Source organism: Scyliorhinus torazame, chromosome 19 (assembly GCF_047496885.1).
Source record: "Scyliorhinus torazame isolate Kashiwa2021f chromosome 19, sScyTor2.1, whole genome shotgun sequence".
Taxonomy (NCBI): domain Eukaryota; kingdom Metazoa; phylum Chordata; class Chondrichthyes; order Carcharhiniformes; family Scyliorhinidae; genus Scyliorhinus; species Scyliorhinus torazame.
This window is the reverse complement of record NC_092725.1, coordinates 20,818,662-20,839,999: the sequence shown is the minus strand read 5'-3', so window position 1 is coordinate 20,839,999 and position 21,338 is coordinate 20,818,662. Positions and strand designations below refer to the sequence as shown.

The window sequence follows — 21,338 nt, the reverse complement described above, 5'->3', positions numbered from 1 at the left end:
CAGTGTGAGGATCACTCACTGTGTAACTGTACAATGTCACTGTTTATTCGGGTTAAGGATCACTCAGTGTGTAACTGTACAGATCACTGTTTATTCAGTGTGAGGATCACTCACTGTGTAACTGTACAGTGTCACTGTTTATTCAGGGTAAGGATCACTCAGTGTGTAACTGTACAGAGTCACTGTTTATTCAGGGTAAGGATCACTCACTGTATAACTGTACAGAGTCACTGTTTATTCAGGGTGAGGATCACTCACTGTGTAACTGTACAGAGTCACTGTTTATTCAGGGTGAGGATCACTCATTGTGTAACTGTACAGAGTTACTGTTTATTCATGGTCAGGATCACTCACTGTGTAACTGTACAGAGTCACTTTTTATTCAGCAGGGTAAGGATCACTCACTGTGTAACTGTACAGAGTCACTGTTTATTCAGGGTAAGGATCACTCGCTGTGTAACTGTACAGAGTCACTGTTTATTCAGGGTAAGGATCACTCACTGTGTAACTGTACAGAGTCACTGTTTATTCAGGGTGAGGATCACTCACTGTGTAACTGTACAGAGTCACTGTTTATTCAGGGTGAGGATCACTCACTTTGTAACTGTACAGAGTCACTGTTTATTCAGGGTGAGGATCACTCGCTGTGTAACTGTACAGAGTCACTGTTTATTCAGCAGGGTGAGGATCACTCACTGTGTAACTGTACAGAGTCACTGTTTATTCAGCAGGGTAAGGATCACTCAGTGTGTAACTGTAGAGATTCACTGTTTATTCAGTGTGAGGATCACTCACTGTGTAACTGTACAGAGTCACTGTTTATTCAGCGTGAGGATCATTCACTGTGTAACTGTACAGAGTCACAGTTTATTCAGGGTAAGGATCACTCACTGTACAACTGTACAGTGTCACTGTTTATTCAGGGTAAGGATCACTCAGTGTGTAACTGTACAGATTCACTGTTTATTCAGTGTGAGGATCACTCACTGTGTAACTGTACAATGTCACTGTTTATTCGGGGTAAGGATCACTCAGTGTGTAACTGTACAGATCACTGTTTATTCAGTGTGAGGATCACTCACTGTGTAACTGTACAGTGTCACTGTTTATTCAGGGAAAGGATCACTCAGTGTGTAACTGTACAGAGTCGCTGTTTATTCAGGATAAGGATCACTCACTGTGTAACTGTACAGAGTCACTGTTTATTCAGGGTGAGGATCACTCACTGTGTAACTGTACAGAGTCACAGTTTATTCAGGGTGAGGGTCACTCACTGTGTAACTGTACAGAGTCATTGTTTATTCAGGGTAAGGATCACTCACTGTGTAACTGTCCAGAGTCACTGTTTATTCAGGGTCAGGATCACTCACTGTGTAACTGTGCAGAGTCACTGTTTATTCAGGGTAAGGATCACTCACTGTGTAACTGTCCAGAGTCACTGTTTATTCAGGGTAAGGATCACTCAGTGTGTAACTGTACAGATTCACTGTTTATTCAGTGTGAGGATCACTCACTGTGTAACTGTACAATGTCACTGTTTATTCGGGGTAAGGATCACTCAGTGTGTAACTGTACAGATCACTGTTTATTCAGTGTGAGGATCACTCACTGTGTAACTGTACAGTGTCACTGTTTATTCAGGGTAAGGATCACTCAGTGTGTAACTGTACAGAGTCACTGTTTATTCAGGGAAAGGATCACTCACTGTATAACTGTACATAGTCACTGTTTATTCAGGGTGAGGATCACGCACTGTGGAACTGTACAGAGTCACTGTTTATTCAGGGTGAGGATCACTCACTGTGTAACTGTACAGAGTTACTGTTTATTCATGGTCAGGATCACTCACTGTGTAACTGTACAAAGTCACTGTTTATTCAGCAGGGTAAGGATCACTCACTGTGTAACTGTACAGAGTCGCTGTTTATTCAGGGTAAGGATCACTCGCTGTGTAACTGTACAGAGTCACTGTTTATTCAGGGTGAGGATCACTCGCTGTGTAACTGTACAGAGTCACTGTTTATTCAGGGTAAGGATCACTCACTGTGTACCTGTACAGAGTCACTGTTTATTCAGCAGGGTAAGGATCAGTCAGTGTGTAACAGTACAGATTCACTGTTTATTCAGTGTGAGGATCACTCACTGTGTAACTGTACAGAGTCACTGTTTATTCAGCGTGAGGATCACTCACTGTGTAACTTTACAGAGTCACAGTTTATTCAGGGTAAGGATCACTCACTGTACAACTGTACAGTGTCCCTGTTTATTCAGGGTAAGGATCACTCAGTGTGTAACTGTACAGATTCACTGTTTAATCAGTGTGAGGATCACTCACTGTGTAACTGTACAATGTCACTGTTTATTCGGGGTAAGGATCACTCAGTGTGTAACTGTACAGATCACTGTTTATTCAGTGTGAGGATCACTCACTGTGTAACTGTACAGAGTCACTGTTTATTCAGCGTGAGGATCATTCACTGTGTAACTGTACAGAGTCACAGTTTATTCAGGGTAAGGATCACTCACTGTACAACTGGACAGTGTCACTGTTTATTCAGGGTAAGGATCACTCAGTGTGTAACTGTACAGAATCACTGTTTATTCAGTGTGAGGATCACTCACTGTGTAACTGTACAATGTCACTGTTTATTCGGGGTAAGGATCACTCAGTGTGTAACTGTACAGATCACTGTTTATTCAGTGTGAGGATCACTCACTGTGTAACTGTACAGTGTCACTGTTTATTCAGGGAAAGGATCACTCAGTGTGTAACTGTACAGAGTCGCTGTTTATTCAGGATAAGGATCACTCACTGTGTAACTGTACAGAGTCACTGTTTATTCAGGGTGAGGATCACTCACTGTGTAACTGTACAGAGTCACAGTTTATTCAGGGTGAGGGTCACTCACTGTGTAACTGTACAGAGTCATTGTTTATTCAGGGTAAGGATCACTCACTGTGTAACTGTCCAGAGTCACTGTTTATTCAGGGTCAGGATCACTCACTGTGTAACTGTGCAGAGTCACTGTTTATTCAGGGTAAGGATCACTCACTGTGTAACTGTCCAGAGTCACTGTTTATTCAGGGTAAGGATCACTCAGTGTGTAACTGTACAGATTCACTGTTTATTCAGTGTGAGGATCACTCACTGTGTAACTGTACAATGTCACTGTTTATTCGGGGTAAGGATCACTCAGTGTGTAACTGTACAGATCACTGTTTATTCAGTGTGAGGATCACTCACTGTGTAACTGTACAGTGTCACTGTTTATTCAGGGTAAGGATCACTCAGTGTGTAACTGTACAGAGTCACTGTTTATTCAGGGAAAGGATCACTCACTGTATAACTGTACATAGTCACTGTTTATTCAGGGTGAAGTTCACGCACTGTGGAACTGTACAGAGTCACTGTTTATTCAGGGTGAGGATCACTCACTGTGTAACTGTACAGAGTCGCTGTTTATTCAGGGTAAGGATCACTCGCTGTGTAACTGTACAGAGTCACTGTTTATTCAGGGTAAGGATCACTCACTGTGTAAATGTACAGAGTCACTTTTTATTCAGGGTGAGGATCACTCACTGTGTAACTGTACAGAGTCACTGTTTATTCAGGGTAAGGATCACTCACTGTGTAACTGTACAGAGTCACTGTTTATTCAGGGTAAGGATCACTCGCTGTGTAACTGTACAGAGTCACTGTTTATTCAGGGTAAGGATCACTCACTGTGTAAATGTACAGAGTCACTTTTTATTCAGGGTGAGGATCACTCACTGTGTAACTGTACAGAGTCACTGTTTATTCAGGGTATGGATCACTCACTGTGTAACTGTACAGAGTCGCTGTTTATTCAGGGTGAGGATCACTCGCTGTGTAACTGTAAAGAGTCACTGTTTACTCAGGGTGAGGATCACTCACTGTGTAACTGTACAGAGTCACTGTTTATTCAGCAGGGTAAGGATCAGTCAGTGTGTAACTGTACAGATTCACTGTTTATTCAGTGTGAGGATCACTCACTGTGTAACTGTACAGAGTCACTTTTTATTCAGGGTGAGGATCACTCACTGTGTAACTGTACAGAGTCGCTGTTTATTCAGGGTAAGGATCACTCGCTGTGTAACTGTACAGAGTCACTGTTTATTCAGGGTAAGGATCACTCACTGTGTAAATGTACAGAGTCACTTTTTATTCAGGGTGAGGATCACTCACTGTGTAACTGTACAGAGTCACTGTTTATTCAGGGTATGGATCACTCACTGTGTAACTGTACAGAGTCGCTGTTTATTCAGGGTGAGGATCACTCACTGTGTAACTGTACAGAGTCACTGTTTATTCAGCAGGGTAAGGATCAGTCAGTGTGTAACTGTACAGATTCACTGTTTATTCAGTGTGAGGATCACTCACTGTGTAACTGTACAGAGTCACTGTTTATTCAGCGTGAGGATCACTCACTGTGTAACTTTACAGAGTCACAGTTTATTCAGGGTAAGGATCACTCACTGTACAACTGTACAGTGTCCCTGTTTATTCAGGGTAAGGATCACTCAGTGTGTAACTGTACAGATTCACTGTTTAATCAGTGTGAGGATCACTCACTGTGTAACTGTACAATGTCACTGTTTATTCGGGGTAAGGATCACTCAGTGTGTAACTGTACAGATCACTGTTTATTCAGTGTGAGGATCACTCACTGTGTAACTGTACAGAGTCGCTGTTTATTCAGGGTAAGGATCACTCACTGTGTAACTGTACAGAGTCACTGTTTATTCAGGGTGAGGATCACTCGCTGTGTAACTGTACAGATTCACTGTTTATTCAGTGTGAGGATCACTCACTGTGTAACTGTACAGTCACTGTTTATTCAGGGTGAGGATCACTCGCTGTGTAACTGTACAGAGTCACTGTTTATTCAGCAGGGTAAGGATCAGTCAGTGTGTAACTGTACAGATTCACTGTTTATTCAGTGTGAGGATCACTCAGTGTGTAACTGTACAGAGTCGCTGTTTATTCAGGATAAGGATCACTCACTGTGTAACTGTACAGAGTCACTGTTTATTCAGGGTGAGGATCACTCACTGTGTAACTGTACAGTGTCACTGTTTATTCAGGGTAAGGATCACTCAGTGTGTATCTGTACAGAGTCACTGTTTATTCAGGGTAAGGATCACTCACTGTGTAACTGTACGAGTCACTGTTTATTCAGGGTGAGGATCACTCAGTGTGTAACTGTACAGAGTCACTGTTTATTCACGGTAAGGATCACTCACTGTGTAACTGTACAGAGTCACTGTTTATTCAGGGTAAGGATCACTCACTGTGTAACGGTACAGAGACTTTGTTTATTCAGGGTAAGGATCACTCACTGTGTAACTGTACAGAATCACTTTATTCAGGGTGAGGATCACTCACGGTGTAACTGTACAGTGTCACTGTTTATTCAGGGTAAGGATCACTCACTGTGTAACTGTACAGAGTCACTGTTTATTCAGCAGGGTAAGGATCACTCACTGTATAACTGTACAGAGTCACTGTTTATTCAGGGTAAGGATCACTCACTGTGTAACTGTACAGAGTCGCTGTTTATTCAGGGTAAGGATCACTCACTGTGTAACTACAGAATCACTGTATATTCAGGGTAAGGATCACTCACTGTGTAACTGTACAGAGTCACTGTTTAGTCAGGGTGAGGTCACTGTTTAGTCAGGGTGAGGATCACTCAGTGTGTAACTGTACAGAGTCACTGTTTATTCACGGTAAGGATCACTCAGTGTGTAACTGTACAGAGTCACTGTTTATTCATGGTAAGGATCACTCACTGTGTAACTACAGAGTCACTGTTTATTCAGGGTAAGGATCACTCACTGTGTAACTGTACAGAGTCACTGTTTATTCAGGGTGAGGATCACTCACTGTGTAACTGTACAGAGTCACTGTTTATTCGCGGTAAGGATCACTCACTGTGTAACTGTACAGAGTCACTGTTTATTCATGGTAAGGATCATTCACTGTGTAACTGTACAGAGTCACTGTTGATTCAGGGTGAGGATCACTCAGTGTGTAACTACAGAGTCATTGTTTATTCATGGTAAGGATCACTCACCGTGTAACTACAGAGTCACTGTTTATTCGCGGTAAGTATCACTCAGTGTGTAACTGTACAGAGTCACTGTTTATTCAGGGTGAGGATCACTCACTGTGTAACTACAGAGTCATTGTTTATTCAGGGTAAGGATCACTCAGTGTGTAACTGTACATAGTCGCTGTTTATTCAGGGTAAGGATCACTTGCTGTGTAACTGTACAGAGTCACTGTTTATTCAGGGTAAGGTTCACTCACTGTGTAACTACAGAGTCACTGTTTATTCAGGGTAAGGATCACTCACTGTGTAACTGTACAGAGTCACTGTTTATTCAGCAGGTTAAGGATCACTCACTGTGTAACTGTACAGAGTCACTGTTTATTCAGGGTAAGGATCACTCACTGTGTAACTGTGCAGTGTCACAGTTTATTCAGGGTAAGGATCACTCACGGTGTAACTGTACAGAGTCACTGTTTATTCAGGGTAAGGATCACTCACTGTGTAACTGTACAGAGTCACTGTTTATTCAGGGTGAGGATCACTCACTGTGTAACTGTACAGAGTCGCTCTTTATTCTGGGTAAGGATCACTCACTGTGTAACTGTACAGAGTCACTGTTTATTCAGGGTAAGGATCACTCACTGTATAACTGTACAGAGTCACTGTTTATTCAGGGTGAGGATCACTCACTGTGTAACTGTACAGAGTCACTGTTTATTCAGGGTGAGGATCACTCACTGTGTAACTGTACAGAGTTACTGTTTATTCATGGTCAGGATCACTCACTGTGTAACTGTACAGTGTCGCTGTTTATTCAGGGTAAGGATCACTCACTGCGTACCTACAGAATCACTGTATATTCAGGGTAAGGATCACTCACTGTGTAACTGTACAGAGTCACTGTTTATTCAGGGTGAGGATCACTCAGTGTGTAACTGTACAGAGTCACTGTTTATTCATGGTAAGGATCACTCACTGTTTAACTACAGAGTCACTGTTTATTCAGGGTAAGGATCACTCACTGTGCAACTGTACAGAGTCACTGTTTATTCAGGGTGATGATCACTCACTGTGTAACTGTACAGAGTCACTGTTTATTCGCGGTAAGGATCACTCCGTGTGTAACTGGTCAGAGTCACTGTTTATTCATGGTAAGGATCACTCACTGTGTAACTGTACATAGTGACTGTTGATTCAGGGTGAGGATCACTCAGTGTGTAACTACAGAGTCATTGTTTATTCATGGTAAGGATCACTCACCGTGTAACTACAGAGTCACTGTTTATTCGCGGTAAGGGTCACTCAGTGTGTAACTGTACAGAGTCACTGTTTATTCAGCAGGGTGAGGATCACTCACTGTGTAACTGTACAGAGTCACTGTTTATTCAGCAGGGTAAGGATCAGTCAGTGTGTAACTGTACAGATTCACTGTTTATTCAGTGTGAGGATCACTCACTGTGTAACTGTACAGAGTCACTGTTTATTCGGCGTGAGGATCACTCACTGTGTAACTTTACAGAGTCACAGTTTATTCAGGGTAAGGATCACTCACTGTACAACTGTACAGTGTCCCTGTTTATTCAGGGTAAGGATCACTCAGTGTGTAACTGTACAGATTCACTGTTTAATCAGTGTGAGGATCACTCACTGTGTAACTGTACAATGTCACTGTTTATTCGGGGTAAGGATCACTCAGTGTGTAACTGTACAGATCACTGTTTATTCAGTGTGAGGATCACTCACTGTGTAACTGTACAGTGTCACTGTTTATTCAGCAGGGTAAGGATCACTCACTGTGTAACTGTACAGAGTCACTGTTTATTCAGGGTAAGGATCACTCGCTGTGTAACTGTACAGAGTCACAGCTTATTCAGGGTGAGGATCACTCGCTGTGTAACTGTACAGAGTCACTGTTTATTCAGCAGGGTGAGGATCACTCACTGTGTAACTGTACAGAGTCACTGTTTATTCAGCAGGGTAAGGATCAGTCAGTGTGTAACTGTACAGATTCACTGTTTATTCAGTGTGAGGATCACTCAGTGTGTAACTGTACAGAGTCGCTGTTTATTCAGGATAAGGATCACTCACTGTGTAACTGTACAGAGTCACTGTTTATTCAGGGTGAGGATCACTCACTGTGTAACTGTACAGTGTCACTGTTTATTCAGGGTAAGGATCACTCAGTGTGTATCTGTACAGAGTCACTGTTTATTCAGGGTAAGGATCACTCACTGTGTAACTGTACGAGTCACTGTTTATTCAGGGTGAGGATCACTCAGTGTGTAACTGTACAGAGTCACTGTTTATTCACGGTAAGGATCACTCACTGTGTAACTGTACAGAGTCACTGTTTATTCAGGGTAAGGATCACTCACTGTGTAACGGTACAGAGACATTGTTTATTCAGGGTAAGGATCACTCACTGTGTAACTGTACAGAATCACTTTATTCAGGGTGAGGATCACTCACGGTGTAACTGTACAGTGTCACTGTTTATTCAGGGTAAGGATCACTCACTGTGTAACTGTACAGAGTCACTGTTTATTCAGCAGGGTAAGGATCACTCACTGTATAACTGTACAGAGTCACTGTTTATTCAGGGTAAGGATCACTCACTGTGTAACTGTACAGAGTCGCTGTTTATTCAGGGTAAGGATCACTCACTGTGTAACTACAGAATCACTGTATATTCAGGGTAAGGATCACTCACTGTGTAACTGTACAGAGTCACTGTTTAGTCAGGGTGAGGATCACTCAGTGTGTAACTGTACAGAGTCACTGTTTATTCACGGTAAGGATCACTCAGTGTGTAACTGTACAGAGTCACTGTTTATTCATGGTAAGGATCACTCACTGTGTAACTACAGAATCACTGTATATTCAGGGTAAGGATCACTCACTGTGTAACTGTACAGAGTCACTGTTTATTCAGGGTGAGGATCACTCACTGTGTAACTGTACAGAGTCACTGTTTATTCGCGGTAAGGATCACTCACTGTGTAACTGTACAGAGTCACTGTTTTTTCATGGTAAGGATCATTCACTGTGTAACTGTACAGAGTCACTGTTGATTCAGGGTGAGGATCACTCAGTGTGTAACTACAGAGTCATTGTTTATTCATGGTAAGGATCACTCACCGTGTAACTACAGAGTCACTGTTTATTCGCGGTAAGTATCACTCAGTGTGTAACTGTACAGAGTCACTGTTTATTCAGGGTGAGGATCACTCACTGTGTAACTACAGAGTCATTGTTTATTCAGGGTAAGGATCACTCAGTGTGTAACTGTACATAGTCGCTGTTTATTCAGGGTAAGGATCACTTGCTGTGTAACTGTACAGAGTCACTGTTTATTCAGGGTAAGGTTCACTCACTGTGTAACTACAGAGTCACTGTTTATTCAGGGTAAGGATCACTCACTGTGTAACTGTACAGAGTCACTGTTTATTCAGCAGGTTAAGGATCACTCACTGTGTAACTGTACAGAGTCACTGTTTATTCAGGGTAAGGATCACTCACTGTGTAACTGTGCAGTGTCACAGTTTATTCAGGGTAAGGATCACTCACGGTGTAACTGTACAGAGTCACTGTTTATTCAGGGTAAGGATCACTCACTGTGTAACTGTACAGAGTCACTGTTTATTCAGGGTGAGGATCACTCACTGTGTAACTGTACAGAGTCGCTCTTTATTCTGGGTAAGGATCACTCACTGTGTAACTGTACAGAGTCACTGTTTATTCAGGGTAAGGATCACTCACTGTATAACTGTACAGAGTCACTGTTTATTCAGGGTGAGGATCACTCACTGTGTAACTGTACAGAGTCACTGTTTATTCAGGGTGAGGATCACTCACTGTGTAACTGTACAGAGTTACTGTTTATTCATGGTCAGGATCACTCACTGTGTAACTGTACAGTGTCGCTGTTTATTCAGGGTAAGGATCACTCACTGCGTACCTACAGAATCACTGTATATTCAGGGTAAGGATCACTCACTGTGTAACTGTACAGAGTCACTGTTTATTCAGGGTGAGGATCACTCAGTGTGTAACTGTACAGAGTCACTGTTTATTCATGGTAAGGATCACTCACTGTTTAACTACAGAGTCACTGTTTATTCAGGGTAAGGATCACTCACTGTGCAACTGTACAGAGTCACTGTTTATTCAGGGTGATGATCACTCACTGTGTAACTGTACAGAGTCACTGTTTATTCGCGGTAAGGATCACTCACTGCGTAACTGTACAGAGTCACTGTTTATTCAGGGTAAGGATCACTCACTGTGTAACTGTGCAGTGTCACAGTTTATTCAGGGTAAGGATCACTCACTGTGTAACTGGACAGAGTCACTGTTTATTCAGGGTAAGGATCACTCACTGTGTAACTGTGCAGTGTCACAGTTTATTCAGGGTAAGGATCACTCACTGTGTAACTGGACAGAGTCACTGTTTATTCAGGGTAAGGATCACTCACTGTGTAACTGTGCAGTGTCACTGTTTATTCAGTGCAAGGATCACTCACTGTGTAACTGTACAGTGTCACTGTTTATACAGGGTAAGGATCACTCGCTGTGTAACTGTACAGAGTCACTGTTTATTCAGGGTAAGGATCACTCAATGTGTAACTGTACAGAGTCGCTCTTTATTCTGGGTAAGGATCACTCACTGTGTAACTGTACAGAGTCACTGTTTATTCAGGGTAAGGATCACTCACTGTATAACTGTACAGAGTCACTGTTTATTCAGGGTGAGGATCACTCACTGTGTAACTGTACAGATTCACTGTTTATTCAGGGTGAGGATCACTCACTGTGTAACTGTACAGAGTTACTGTTTATTCATGGTCAGGATCACTCACTGTGTAACTGTACAGAGTCACTGTTTATTCAGCAGGGTAAGGATCACTCACTGTGTAACTGTACAGAGTCACTGTTTATTCAGGGTAAGGATCACTCGCTGTTTAACTGTACAGAGTCACTGTTTATTCAGGGTGAGGATCACTCGCTGTGTAACTGTACAGAGTCACTGTTTATTCAGCAGGGTGAGGATCACTCACTGTGTAACTGTACAGTCACTGTATATTCAGGGTAAGGATCACTCACTGTATAACTGTACAGAGTCACAGTTTATTCAGGGTAAGGATCACTCACTGTGTAACTGTACAGAGTCGCTGTTTATTCAGGGTAAGGATCACTCACTGTATAACTGTACAGTCACTGTTTATTCGGCAGGGTAAGGATCACTCACTGTATAACTGTACAGAGACACTGTTTATTCAGGGTGAGGATCACTCACTGTGTAACTGTACAGAGTCACTGTTTATTCAGGGTGAGGACCACTCACTGTGTAACTGTACAGAGTCACTGTTTATTCAGGGTAAGGATCACTCACTGTATAACTACAGAGTCATTGTTCATTCAGGGTGAGGATCACTCACTGTGTACCTGTACAGAGTCACTGTTTATTCAGGGTGAGGATCACTCACGGTTTAACTGTACAGAGTCACTGTTTATTCAGGGTAAGGATCACTCGCTGTGTTACTGTACAGAATCACTGTTTATTCAGGGTGAGGATCACTCACTGTGTAACTGTACAGTGTCACTGTTTATTCAGGGTGAGGATCACTCACTGTGTAACTGTGCAGTGTCACTGTTTATTCAGGGTAAGGATCACTCACTGTGTACCTGTACAGAGTCATTGTTTATTCAGTGTAAGGATCACTCACTGTGTAACTGTACAGTGTCACAATTTATTCAGGGTGAGGATCACTCACTGCATAACTGTACAGAGACACTGTTTATTCAGGGTAAGGATCACTCACTGTGTAACTGTACAGAGTCATTGTTTATTCAGGGTAAGGATCACTCACTGTAACTGTACAGAGTCACTGTTTATTCAGGGTGAGGATCACTCAGTGTGTCACTGTACAGAGTCGCTGTTTATTCAGGGTAAGGATCACTCACTGTGTACCTGTACAGAATCATTGTTTATTCAGGGTAAGGATCACTCACTGTGTAACTGTACAGAGTCACTGTTTATTCAGGGTAAGGATCACTCGCTGTGTCACTGTACAGAGACACTGTTTATTCAGGGTGAGGATCACTCAGTGTGTCACTGTACAGAGTCGCTGTTTATTCAGGGTAAGGATCACTCACTGTGTACCTGTACAGAGTCATTGTTTATTCAGGGTAAGGATCACTCACTGTGCAACTGTACAGAGTCACTGTTTATTCAGTGTGATGATCACTCACTGTGTAACTGTACAGAGTCACTGTTTATTCAGGGTAAGGATCACTCACTGTGTAACGGTACAGTGTCACAGTTTGTTCAGGGTGAGGATCACTCGCTGTGTAACTGTACAGAGTCACTGTTTATTCAGGGTGAGGATCACTCACTGTGTAACGGTACAGAGTCATTGTTTATTCAGGGTAAGGATCACTCACTGTGCAACTGTACAGAGTCACTGTTTATTCAGTGTGATGATCACTCACTGTGTAACTGTACAGAGTCACTGTTTATTCAGTGTAAGGATCACTCACTGTATAACTGTACAGAGTCAGTTTATTCAGGGTAAGGATCACTCACTGTGTAACTGTACAGAGTCACTGTTTATTCAGGGTAAGGATCACTCACTGTGTACCTGTACAGAGTCATTGTTTATTCAGGGTAAGGATCACTCACTGTGCAACTGTACAGAGTCACTGTTTATTCAGTGTGATGATCACTCACTGTGTAACTGTACAGAGTCACTGTTTATTCAGGGTAAGGATCACTCACTGTGTAACGGTACAGAGTCACTGTTTATTCAGGGTAAGGATCACTCACTGTGTAACTGTACAGAGTCACTGTTTATTCAGGGTAAGGATCACTCGCTGTGTAACTGTGCAGAGTCACTGTTTATTCAGGGTGAGGATCACTCACTGTGTAACTGTACAGAGTCACTGTTTATTCAGGGTGAGGATCACTCACTGTGTAACTGTACAGAGTCACTGTTTATTCAGGGTGAGGATCACTCGCTGTGTAACTGTACAGAGTCACTGTTTATTCAGGGTAAGGATCACTCACTGTGTAACTACAGAGTCACTGTTTATTCAGGGTAAGGATCACTCACTGTGTAACTGTGCAGAATCACTGTTTATTCAGGGTGAGGATCACTCACTGTGTAACTGTCCAGAGTCACTGTTTATTCAGGGTAAGGATCACTCACTGTGTAACTGCACAGAGTCACTGTTTATTCAGGGTAAGGATCATTCACTGTGTAACTGTACAGAGTCGCTGTTGATTCAGGGTGAGGATCACTCGCTGTGTTACTGTACAGTGTCACAGTTTATTCAGGGTAAGGGTCACCGTGTTCTGGAATTTGTTTACAGATTCCGGAAGAATCAAATTCATGGAATTCTTTAAACTGAGGCAAGTCTGGGCATGATTGTGTTCTGTGTCTGAGCTGTGTTAGATGAGACACGCTCGCTCGTTGTTCAAATCCATTCACTGAAAACTTTGCAGAAGCAATGTCCAGAGACAACACTAATTTAACACCCTTTCGATCTCTCAATCTGTCTCAATCTATCGATTAGATTCCAGTCTTTAATTCCTTCCTGCATATCTGGCGTCTCACACCCGGTATCTGATATTCTATTTATAAACCACCCCGAACCCCTCGATTAGATTCCAGTCTGTAACTCACTCCCGGGTATCTGTTATTCTATATATAAACCACCCGAACTCCTCGATTTGATTCCAGTGTGTAACTCACTCCCGAGTATCTGTTATTCTATATATAAACCACCCCGAACGCCTCGATTAGATTCCAGTCTGTAACTCACTCCCGGGTATCTGTTATTCTATATATAAACCACCCCGAACCCCTCGATTAGATTCCAGTCTGTAACTCACTCCCGGGTATCTGTTATTCTATCTCTAAACCACCCCGAACCCCTCGATTAGATTCCAGTCTGTAACTCACTCCCGGGTATCTGTTATTCTATATATAAACCACCCTGAACCCCTCGGTTAGATTCCAGTCTGTAACTCACTCCCGGGTATCTGTTATTCTATTTATAAACCACCCTGAAGCCCTCGATTAGATTCCAGTCTGTAACTCACTCCCGGGTATCTGTTATTCTATTTATAAACCACCCCGAACCCCTCGATTAGATTCCAGTCTGTAACTCACTCCCGGGTATCTGTTATTCTTTATATGAACCACCCCGAACCCTCGATTAGATTCCTGTCTGTAACTCACTCCCGCGTATCTGTTATTCTATATATAAACCACCCGGAACCTTCGATTAGATTCCAGATTGTAACTCACTCCCGGGTATCTGTTATTCTATACATAAACCACCCCGAACCCCTCGATTAGATTCCAGTCTGTAACTCACTCCCGGGTATCTGTTATTCTATATATAAACCACCCCGAACCCCTCGATTAGATTCCAGTCTGTAACTCACTCCCGGGTATCTGTTATTCTTTATATAAACCACCCCGAACCCTCGATTAGATTCCTGTCTGTAACTCACTCCCGCGTATCTGTTATTCTATATATAAACCACCCGGAACCTTCGATTAGATTCCAGATTGTAACTCACTCCCGGGTATCTGCTATTCTATACATAAACCGCCCCGAACCCCTCGATTAGATTCCAGTCTGTAACTCAGTCCCGGGTATCTGTTACTCTATATATAAACCACCCTGAACCCCTCGATTAGATTTCAGTCTGTAACTCCCTCCCGGGTATCTGTTATTCTATATATAAACCACCCCGAACCCCTGGATTAGATTCCAGTCTGCAACTCACTCCCGGGTATCTGTTATTCTTTATATAAACCACCCCGAACCCTCGATTAGATTCATGTCTGTAACTCACTCCCGCGTATCTGTTATTCTATATATAAACCACCCGGAACCTTCGATTAGATTCCAGATTGTAACTCACTCCCGCGTATCTGTTATTCTATACATAAACCACCCCGAACCCCTCGATTAGATTCCAGTCAGTAACTTACTCCCGGGTATCTGTTATTCTATATATAAACCCACCCGATCCCCTCGATTAGATTCCAGTCTGTAACTCACTCCCGGGTATCTGTTACTCTATATATAAACCACCCCGAACCCCTCGATTAGATTCCAGTCAGTAACTCACTCCCGGGTATCTGTTATTCTATATATAAACCACCCCGAACCCCTCGATTAGATTCCAGTCTGTAACTCACTCCCGAGTATCTGTTACTCTATATATAAACCACCCCGAACCCCTCGATTAGATTCCAGTCTGTAACTCACTCCCGGGTATCTGTTATTCTATATATAAACCCACCCGATCCCCTCGATTAGATTCCAGTCTGTAACTCACTCCCGGGTATCTGTTACTCTATATATAAACCACCCCGAACCCCTCGATTAGATTCCAGTCAGTAACTCACTCCCGGGTATCTGTTATTCTATATATAAACCACCCCGAACCCCTCGATTAGATTCCAGTCTGTAACTCACTCCCGAGTATCTGTTACTCTATATATAAACCACCCCGAACCCCTCGATTAGATTCCAGTCTGTAACTCACTCCCGGGTATCTGTTATTCTATATATAAACCACCCCAAACACTTCGATTAGATTCCAGTCTGTAACTCACTCCCGGGTATCTGTTATTCTATATATCAACCACCCCGAACCCCTCGATTAGATTCCAGTCTGTAACTCACTCCTGGGTATCTGTTATTCTATATATAAACCACCCCGAACCCCTCGATTAGATTCCAGTCTGTAACTCACTCCCGGGTATCTGTTATTCTATATATAAACCACCCTGAACCCCTCGATTAGATTCCAGTCTGTAACTCACTCCCGGGTATCTGTTATTCTATATATAAACCATCCTGAACCCCTCGATTAGATTCCAGTCTGTAACTCACTCCCGGGTATCTGTTATTCTATACATAAACCACCCCGAACCCCTCGATTAGATTCCAGTCAGTAACTCACTCCCGGGTATCTGTTATTCTATATATAAACCACCCCAAACCTCTCGATTAGATTCCAGTCTGTAACTCACTCCCGGGTATCTGTTATTCTATATATAAACCACCCCGAACCCCTCGATTAGATTCCAGTCAGTAACTCACTCCCGGGTATCTGTTATTCTATATATAAACCACCCCGATCCCCTCGATTAGATTCCAGTCAGTAACTCACTCCTGGGTATCTGTTATTCTATATATAAACCACCCCGATCCCCTCGATTAGATTCTAGTCTGTAACTCACTCCCGGGTATCTGTTATTCTATATATAAACCACCCCGAACCCCTCGATTAGATTCCAGTCTGTAACTCACTCCCGGGTATCTGTTATTCTATATATAAACCCCCCCGAACCCCTCGATTAGATTCCAGTCTGTAACTCACTCCCGGGTATCTGTTATTCTATATATAAACCACCCCGAACCCCTCGATTAGATTCCAGTCTGTAACTCACTCCTGGGTATCTGTTATTCTATATATAAACCACCCCGATCCCCTCGATTAGATTCCAGTCAGTAACTCACTCCTGGGTATCTGTTATTCTATATATAAACCACCCTGAACCCCTCGATTAGATTCCAGTCTGTAACTCATTCCCGGGTATCTGTTATTGTATATATAAACCACGCCGTACCCCTCGATTAGATTCCAGTCTGTAACTCACTCCCGCGTATCTGTTATTCTATATATAAACCGCCCCGAGCCCCTCGATTAGATTCCAGTCTGTAACTCACTCCCGGGTATCTGTTATTCTATATATAAACCACCCCGAACCCCTCGATTAGATTCCAGTCTGTAACTCACTCCCGGGTATCTGTTATTCTATATATAAACCACCCCGAACCCCTCGATTAGATTCCAGTCTGTAACTCACTCCCGGGAATCTGTTATTCTATATATAAACCACCCCGAACCCCTCGATTAGATTCCAGTCTGTAACTCACTCCCGGGTATCTGTTATTCTATATATAAACCACCCCGAACCCCTCGATTAGATTCCAGTCTGTAACTCACTCCCGGGTATCTGTTATTCTATATATAAACCACCCCGAACCCCTCGATTAGATTCCAGTCTGTAACTCACTCCCGGGTATCTGTTATTCTGTATATAAACCACCCTGAACCCCTCGATTAGATTCCAGGCTGTAACTCACACCCGGGTATCTGTTATTCTATATATAAACGACCCTGAACCCCTCGATTAGATTCCAGTCTGTAACTCACTCCCGGGTATCTGTTATTCTATATATAAACGACCCTGAACCCCTCGATTAGATTCCAGTCTGTAACTCACTCCCGGGTATCTGTTATTCTATATATAAACTACCCCAAACCCCTCGATTAGATTTCAGTCAGTAACTCACTCCCGGGTATCTGTTATTCTATATATAAACCACCCAGAACCGCTCGATTAGATTCCAGTCTGTAACTCACACCATGGTCCCCGAAAGTGAGGAATTCTCCCGTTACGAGGGCTCTCGGCCGGCACCGGAATGTTCCCCGCAGCTCCAGCCGGCACGCTACGGCCGGCGTGATTCCACGCATGTGCGGAACGGCCTCCGCGAGTTCGCACACGCGTGGGGTTCCCGTCTCCGCGCCGGCCCCCGGGCAACATGGCCGAGCCCTACAGGGGCCCGGCGCGGAGGAACGTAGGCCGCCACGGAAACAGCCCGTCCGCCGATTGGTAGGCCCCGATCGCGGGTCAGGCCACCGTGGGTCTGATCGCCCCCCACCCCCCCGGGCTCGGATCGCCCCGCACCCCCTCCAGGACGGCCCCCGACCGGCACGGCGGGAACCCGCGGGGGGCCCGAGACTCGGCGGGGGGGAGAATCAGCAAGCTGGCATCGGGGCACGATACTCGCGCCCACAAGGGGATTGTCCGACCCGGCGCGGGGTCGGAGAATCCCAGCCATGGAGTGAAGGAGAGGCAGAAAGTGAGAGAGACACTGAGATGGGAGAGGGTGAGAGACCAAGAGTGGGAGTGGGTGAGAGAGAGAGAGTGAGAGAGAGAGACGGAGTGTGAGAGAGAGACGGTGAGTGAGAAAGGGTGAGGCAGACACAGAGTGAGAAAGGGAGAGAGGAAAGGAGCGAGGGAGAGCAGGACGCCGAGAGGGAACGAGGGAGATCTAGAGAGAGATCTTAGACCTGGCCAGGCAGACCTTGGCGAAGTGTCCTTTTCGCCCGCAGCTGGTGCAGTTTGCGTTGTGGGCTGGGCAGCGCTGTCAGGGGTGTTGGGACTTGCCGCAAAAATAGCAGGGCAGCCCCCCCATGATGGCGGGCGGCCGCGCGGCACAGGCCTGGGGTAGTCTGTGGTCCGGGGCCCAAGAGGGGGGCCGCGTGGTCGGCGGGGAACGCAGTAAGGCTCTGAAAAGCGGCCTCCAGAGAGGTAGCCAGTTTTACCGTGTCGTCCAGGTCCTGGGCCCCTTTTTCGAGCAGGCACTGCCTCACATAGTTCGATCGGACCCCCGCCACGTAGACGTCTCGGACGGCGAGCTCCATGATGGCCGTAACGGCCTGGTAGTTCAGTTGCGCGCGAGGGCTTTGAGGTCGCGTAGGTAATCATCGAGCGACTCCCCGGGACGCTGGCGGCGAGTGGTGAAGACGTGTCGCGCGAAGACCTCGTTCACAGGCCGCACATAGAGGCGTTCGAGCAGTGCGAGGGCCTCTGTGTAGGAAGCGGCTTCGTCGAGCTGGACAGAAATGCGATGGCTCACCCGTGCGTGGAGGAGGCTCAGCTTCTGTTCGTCCGTGACAGATGGCGTAGACGACGCGGCGAGCTAGGCCTTGAAGCATCGAAGCCAATGTGAAAACATTTATTCCGCCTCCACGGCCTGTGGATCGAGATCCAGTCTGTCGGGTTTGAGGGCTGATTCCATAGTCGTATTTTAAGCTGATTAAATTGATGCGACCATCAATTCACTCGAAGACACGTGGAGAAGTAAACCGTGGTTTTAATCAGCTTCAAACTGAGCCTGCCTGCGACCGGTACAACACTGGGCTGCCCCGCAGGTCAGCTGCTCTTATACGTCCTGTAAAGGGGGTGGAGCCATGGTCGGAGCCCGTACAAGCCCCAACATATCCCCTGTGGGTGAAGCCACACAATAGCCCATAGGTGGAGCCCACAGGGTTAATAACATAACATAACATTATCAGTGCACTGGTGAATTATCCGTAATAATACATTCACCACAGAGAGAGAGAGTGGGAGAGAGAGACTGAGAGAGTCAGTTAGAGAGAGAGAGAGAGTGGGAGAGAGAGACTGAGAGAGTGGGAGAGAGAGAGAGAGTGGGAGAGAGAGAGAATGGGAGAGGGACCGAGAGTCTGAAAGAGAGAGAGAGAGAGAGTGGGAGAGAGAGAGAGAGAGTCAGTTAGAGAGAGAGAGAGTGGGTTAGAGAGAGAAAGAGAGTGGGAGAGAGAGAGAGAGTGGGAGAGAGAGACCGAGAGAGTGGGAGAGAGAGAGAGAGAGTGGGAGAGAGAGAGAGAGTGGGAGAGAGAGACCGAGAGAGTGGGAGAGAGAGAGAGAGAGTGGGAGAGAGAGAGAGAGTGGGAGAGGGACCGAGAGTCTGAAAGAGAGAGAGAGAGAGAGAGTGGGAGAGAGAGAGAGAGAGTCAGTTAGAGAGAGAGAGAGTGGGTTAGAGAGAGAAAGAGAGTGGGAGAGAGAGAGAGAGTGGGAGAGAGAGACCGAGAGAGTGGGAGAGAGAGAGAGAGAGTGGGAGAGAGAGAGAGAGTGGGAGAGGGATCGAGAGTCTGAAAGAGAGAGAGAGAGAGAGAGTGGGAGAGAGAGAGAGAGAGTCAGTTAGAGAGAGAGAGAGAGAGTGGGTTAGAGAGAGAAAGAGCGTGGGAGAGAGAGAGAGAGTGGGAGAGAGAGACCGAGAGAGTGGGAGAGAGACCGAGAGAGTCTGAAAGAGAGAGAGAGAGAGAGAGTGGGAGAGAGAGTGGGTTAGAGAGAGAAAGAGAGTGGGAGAGAGAGAGAAAGAGAGTGGGAGAGAGAGAGAAAGAGAGTGGGAGAGAGAGACCGAGAGAGTGGGAGAGACAGAGAGTGAGAGAGACAGAGAGTGAGAGAGACAGAGAGTGTGAGAGAGACAGAGAGTGAGAGAGACAGAGAGTGTGAGAGAGACAGAGAGTGAGAGAGATAGAGTGAGAGCGACAGAGAGTGAGAGAGACAGAGAGTGAGAGAGACAGAGAGTGAGAGAGACAGAGAGTGAGAGAGACAGAGAGCGAGTGAGAGAGACAGAGGGAATGAGAGAGACAAGCAGAGTGAGAGAGAGACAGAGAGCGAGAGAGGGAGAGACAGGGAGTGAGAGACAAAGACAGAAGGAGAGTCGGAGCGAGACAGAGAGAGAGTGAGAGAGAGACACAGAGAGAGAGGGGGCAAACAGGGGGGGGGGGGGGCAGAGCGTTGGGGACAGAGAGGGGGTGATGTTTAGCTTGCCGAAGGGGCTGGAGTGAATATGCCTGTGTCGCACCTGAGTTGAGGAGTAATTTAGTGTCAAGATGTAACTACTGAGGATTAACGGATGAAATTGGAGAGAAGAATGCTGAACTTACTGCTGATAATTTCCATCGTGCGCTCTGGATTTAGAAATCGTACAGCTGCTGAACTCTTCTTCCTGCGAGAAGGTCCTTTAAAGGCTGACTGGATATCCCCCTTCAGAACCCCCCCCCCCTCCCCCCTCCCGCTGCCGCCGTCTTCACCCACCCCCAAACAGACACACACTCCGTTTCTCCTGAGTGTTCTGGCAGCACTCTCCCAGGATAGGCAGAGACAGAATGGTTCGGAGAGTTGAAATGCCGGGGAAGGGGGGTTGTGGATAGATGTGTCGGTGGGGGGAGGGGAAGGTGGAGCCATCACGGTTAGGTTACAGGAACACAGCCGACAGCCCAGAGCTTCGGGTAAGGTGCTGCGGAGCAGGGCGAGGCTTGTCACTCACCCCACGATGCACCACGTGCGCTGGGAACCCTGCCAGTGCTCAGGACACAGAACATTAACCCTTCCCGCTTTTAACCCTTTAAACATGCCCCTACCGCACCCTCCCCAAAGACCGCAAATCAGCTTAGTCCATTCAATTAGAAAGAGTAAAGCTGCCTCTACACTGTCCCCATCAAACACTCCCTGGACAGGTACAGCACAGGGTTAGATACAGAGTAAAGCTCTGTGGTAAACCACTGTTGCACCTATATTAGGTGATGTACGGTAGGACCTGCTCTACAGGTACGTTGGTAGTCCCTGCCTACTG

The 21,338-nt window shown here is 45.3% G+C and overlaps 1 protein-coding gene across 2 annotated transcripts in view; it reads right to left on the bottom strand.

Moving 5' to 3' along the window:
- Positions 1-21,002, bottom strand: part of LOC140396043 (cardiotrophin-2-like) — a 42,041-nt gene extending 21,039 nt beyond the window's left edge. The window contains exon 1 of one of the 2 annotated variants that reach the window (XM_072484111.1): positions 20,650-21,002. In XM_072484111.1, the coding sequence (XP_072340212.1) occupies positions 20,650-20,950 (301 nt within the window). In that variant the 5' untranslated portion in view covers positions 20,951-21,002. Of the gene's footprint in view, positions 1-18,501; positions 19,823-20,649 lie in introns of those variants that run through there. The other variant, XM_072484112.1, reaches the window with a different exon arrangement.
- Between the last annotated feature and the right edge of the window lie 336 nt (positions 21,003-21,338).